At 45.7% G+C, this 5,235-nt stretch overlaps 1 protein-coding gene across 1 annotated transcript; it reads right to left on the minus strand.

The window, feature by feature from the left end:
• Nucleotides 1-812: 812 nt before the first annotated feature.
• On the minus strand, nt 813-1,715 carry Mc2r (melanocortin 2 receptor). Its single transcript, XM_026401971.2, has one exon. It carries the CDS (start codon nt 1,713-1,715, stop codon nt 813-815), a length of 903 nt encoding a protein of 300 aa, XP_026257756.1.
• Between the last annotated feature and the right edge of the window lie 3,520 nt (nt 1,716-5,235).

Here is a 5,235-nt window from a genome sequence, read left to right on the forward strand (position 1 = left end):
TGGGAGGCAGGGTGGGATTCCGAATGGCTGTGGGAGATGAGCAAATTCAGCCACAGCAATTATTAGGCACCTTTGACTTACAAAGACACTAAACTTTCTGCCCTGAGTGAATGCCGCTGCTATTTGGATATGTGGCCCTCAGAAGCTTACCTGTGAAAGGTTGGGTTCCTAGTTTGATGCCATTATGAGGTGGAGGAACCTTTAAGAGATGGCCCCTAGAGGGAGGTAGGAGGTCATTGAGATTTTTGTCCTAAATGGCACTGTGAGGTGCTGGTCTCTTCCTGTCTTCTTTTTTCCTGGCTGCCACAGGGTCCTGCCATGATACATTGTTTCACCACAGGCCCAAAGCACTGGGACCAATGGATCATGAACATTTCCTCTAAAATAAACCTTTCCTCTTTTTAAGCTGATTAATCTCATACCGTTTGTCACAGTAATAGTAAGCAGACCAACACACTTGCCCAGGTAAGTTCTTGAACTTCTAGAGATCAGTAGCAATGGTCCTCAGCTTAGACAAGCTGGATTTTTAGATATCCAGACATGAAAGAGTTTTTGTTTTATGGCCCAAAGCCCTCACACTGTATTGCTGTGTGTGCTTTTGCATTCTAACCTTTATTTTAGTACATAATTTTCTAGTTATATAATTTGTGCCTGAAACAAAACTGTTCACCTAGAACCAAGCTACAATGAATGCCAGCTAGTGGGGTCCTCCTCATGTGTGTTAGGGAAGGAAAGGATGGTCTGCAGCAGGAGGTGTTCTGTTGTTCTGTCCCTTGATGGGATAATCCTCCTGGATATCCTAAAATCAGGGATCAGCACTTCCACTGGCACCTGCTGCAGAAGAGCATGTTTTTGAAGGCCTGCCTGAGCTCTGGGCTCCGGAAGGCGTAGATGAGGGGGTCGATGACCGCGTTGCACATGATCAGCATGCCGTTCACCTGGAAGAGAGACATGTAGCAGGCACAGTAGGGGTTGTTTGGGCAGAATGTCATCAAGAGGATGTGGAGGACAAAGGGCGCCCAACAGAAGATGAAGACTCCCAGCAGAATGGTCAGCGTGAGGGCCCCCTTCATGTTGGTCCTGGGAAGCCTGGAGATCTTCCTGGCGTGGGAGCGGGCCAGCAGGAACATGTGCACGTAGAGGCCCAGGATGAAGACCAGCATCAGGGGGAACAGGGAGGCGAAGGTGAGCACCGTGGGGACGTGATGGGAGAAGATGACCATGGTGATGCCGCTTCCCGTGCAGAAGGTCCAGATGACCCCCAGGATGACCACGGTGCGGCGCATGGTCATGATGCTGTGGTACTGCAGGGCGTGGAAGATGGTGAGGTAGCGGTCGGCCGCGATGACCGACAGGCTGGAGATGGAGCCGAGCAGAGAGAGGACGAACAGGGAGTCGATGATGTCGTCCGCGGTGGTTTCGAAAGTGCCGCGTGGCTCGAGGTACCCCGTGTTCCTGAACATGATCAGGATGTTCTCCAAGATCTTATACAGGCTGCCCAGCATGTCGGAAACGGCCAAGCTGCAGATGAAGAGGTACATGGGGGACTGGAGGTTCTTATTCCTGATCACGGCCAGAAGGACCAGCAGGTTCTCCAAGACCCCCACGATGGAGATGGTGAAGAACACCTCCTCTGGCAGCACCACGTGAGGACAGTCTGAGTTGTTCCTGGCGCTGTCGTTGGCGGGTCCGTGTACACTGATGAGGGGCTTCATTTCTCCTGCTTGTGGGGAGCACAGGGATGTTTTCTGGAGGTCACAGAAAACCCCACTCTTTCTTTAGACTGTTTTCTTCTTCGTGGCTCTTGCTAGAGATCTGAGGTGGAAACCACTTGACGACCTACAAAAGAACATCAAGAAATATCCATCGAAGGACAAAGAAGACCCAGCCACATCCACTGTAGGAAAACTCTTTTACCAAATATCGGAAATATTTTTAGTGGGATTTTGAGCCCTGAGATCACAGTAAAGATGACCCTTTGACATCTTTCCCTCCCTGTCCTTGTGAATGCCTCTGAGTGTGACAGAGTAGGGTGAACCTCAATGGCACCCTTGAAAGAGAGGTTAAGGAACGATAGGCATTTAGTCTGTTTTCTCAGCTTTTTCAACACTGTGACCAAAAGGCCAGTCAAGAACAACACAGAGGAAGAAAATTCTTGTGCAAAGGCTGTGCTCAGCATGCACCACCTATGCTGTCTCTGTATGGACAGACACTCCCATCTTGGAATTCATTAACTGTGATCAGAATTGGCCTATACTTCCTATCTCAAACCCATTTGATGGGAAAGTTGGTAAAGAGGAAAACAAAGGAGAGATTTTGGCACTTGGAAACAGGTGGTATTGAAACCCACCTTTAGTCCCTGTGCATTGCTGATCTCCAGCTGCCAATTCTATACGTCCATGGAAGGGTCCCAAACCCGATAGAAATGAGCATGACCATGGGACCCACCATCAACGGGCCATCAACCAACCACCATTTCTGTTGTCAACTTGGAGGCTGGGGATGGTGTGCAGCTCCGTTCTTGGTTGAAGGGGGTAGTGACACCAACTGGTAGCCTCTGTGAATGCCTATTATGTGCTGGGACCATTCTAAGGCTGCCCATGTTTAACTAATTAGTCCTCAGGTCTCCACGAGGTAGGTGTTATTCCAGCTGGATGGTTGAGGAAGACCTCCCAGAGAGGCGAGGTCAACAGAGTGCTAAGCAGAGTCCTCCTCTCCATTGCCATCATCACTGCCCTTGAAGTAACAAGGGGGCAACTGAGACACATACGCAAGAGGACAGACAAAGCCTCCCCACCCCAGTCCAAACTGCAACAAAAATTGACATGTGTAATTTCCTTCTTGAGCCAGTGCCCTCCTTATTGTGAGGCGGGATTGGTGAATTCTATCGTATGGCGAATTCCCTGTTTCCCCCACTTAGGTGTTGCTTGCAGAAGGCATTAAGTGACAACTCGAAGAAGCAACACTCACTTTGTTCTAATTTTGCCATGATGCTGTGTTAACAGGCGTTATGTTTTGGATGTGAGGTGTCCCCCAGAAGCTCATGTGTGAGACAATGCAAGAAGGCTTGGAGGGCGAAATGACTGGGTTGAGAGTCTTAACCTAATCAACGCATTAATCCCTGGTAGGGATGAACTGAGTGGTGACTGCAGGCAGGCAGGGTGTGGCTAGAGGAGGGGTCATGGGGGCATGGCTTTGGGCATATATTTTGTCCCAGGGTGAGGGGAGTCTCTCTCTCTGCTTGCTGGTGGCCACATCTTTCCACATGATGCTCTGCCTCACCTCCAGCACAGAGCAATGGAGCCAGTCGTCTGTGGACTGAGACCTCTGAATAAGCACCCAAATAAACTTTTCCTTCTCTACAATTGTTTTTGTTGGGTCCTTTGATTAGAACAGGGACAAAATGGACTGAAACAACTGGCCTCAGGGATCCGATTCTGCAGGTGGAAGTGTCCTTGCCTTAAAACCTGCCCCCGCTGACCCTGTAGAGTGTCCGGCTCTTGCCCACCCAGATGCTCACGCCCTTTGCACATGTGCTTTTTTGTGTCTTGAAACCCAGTTCCTGAATACTTTTGCTCCTTTCTGGCTTTGCAATTTCCTGGGCAATAAATGTTCCCCCTATAAATCCCGCCCAATGTTCTACTTAAAAATGGGCCAGAACCCAACCTCTGTTAACCCCTGGTCTCTTCCACTGTGATCTTTCCTGCTACAAAACATTGTATCAATGTGATGTATTTATAGTCATATTCTCTATTTAGGGTACAGAAACTCAGTTTACAAACACTGTGTCTGTAAATTTGTTTTATTTTAATTTGGCAGAGCCATAGGATATTGTGGATGCTCAAATACTGATAAGAGACTATCCAAGTTTAATACTCTTACAATAAAAGAGGCCAAGATAAACTCTTCATCATAGTAGGACAATCTAATGGGTGTTCAAAAATTTTGATTACTTCTTTTTTAAAAAACAATGAATTTTCTGAACTTAAAAGCAAGACATCATTAATCGATCACTGGGTATTTAGTAGAAAATGAAAAAACTCAGCTGTGTTCTTTGTCTACTGCCTAACAAAATGTTAGGACAAGGTTAGTTGGTACTTATATTCCTTGCAATAATAGCTTTCTTTACAAATTTTTTTTTGTTTTTACACTTATTTTTTCGTATATTAGTGCACTTTGGTTACACATATAGTTGGGTTCCTTTTGACAAAGTCATATATGTGTGGGACATGATTCACTCCATTCCAGCCCCCAGTGGTCCCTTCTCCTCCCCTCTTCCCTCCCCTAGTCTCCTTCCTCTGCCTGCTGGTCTTCCTTTTACTCTTCCCTTTCGCTTTATTTATTTTTGATTGATACTTTGTAGATATACATAAAGGTGGATTCCTTGTGGTATTTGAATGTGCACATAAGGGATTTTGTTAAATTAATTCTGCATTTCCTCCCTTTTCTCATCCTCCCTCCCTCTCTCTCTTCCTCTACTCCACTGATCTTCCTTATGTTTTTGTGATTCCTGTCCCCATTTCCCCCTTATTTTGCTCTAGATTTTGCATATGAGAGAAAATATTGCACCCTTGACTTTCTAAGTCTGGCTTATTTCACTTAGCACAATGTTCTCCAGCTCCACCCATTCACCAGCAAATGCCATAAGTTCATTCTTCTTTATGGCTGAATAAAACTGCATTGTGTGTGTGTGTGTGTGTGTGTATATATATATATATATATATATATATATATATATATATATATATCATATTTTCTTAATCCATTCATCTATTGATGGGCATTGTGGCAGGTTCCATAACTTAACTGAGTTGTGCTGCTACAGACATTCGAATGCATGTCTCTCTGTAGGAGGCTGATTTTAGTTCTGTTGGATAAATATCAAGGAGAGGGATAGCTGGGTCATATAATGGTTCCATTCCCATTTTGATGGTCATGGTGGGGGGGAGTCTTCACGCTGCTTTCCTGAGGTGTTGCACTGATTTCCAGTCCCACCAACAACATGAGTGTACCTTTCTCCCACATCCTCACCAACATTTATTATTATTTGTGTCCTTGATAATTTGCACTTAATTTAAAGTGCTTTTCAGAGTACTGTGGACTTATTCTTGAGTGTATTCTGAATGATACACCATGATTTTCCAAATCTCTCTGCAGCAGTCACTCTGCCCGGTGATGATCCCCAGATGCTCTCAGGCAAGTAGGAAATGAAAATCAAATATCTCAAAAATCATA

The sequence above is a fragment of the Urocitellus parryii genome, chromosome 13, assembly GCF_045843805.1.
Source record: "Urocitellus parryii isolate mUroPar1 chromosome 13, mUroPar1.hap1, whole genome shotgun sequence".
Classification (NCBI taxonomy): domain Eukaryota; kingdom Metazoa; phylum Chordata; class Mammalia; order Rodentia; family Sciuridae; genus Urocitellus; species Urocitellus parryii.

Excerpts from the sequence above, each read along its gene's own strand:
- Mc2r (XM_026401971.2), bottom strand. The coding sequence starts at position 1,715 with ATGAAGCCCCTCATCAGTGTACACGGACCCGCCAACGACAGCGCCAGG.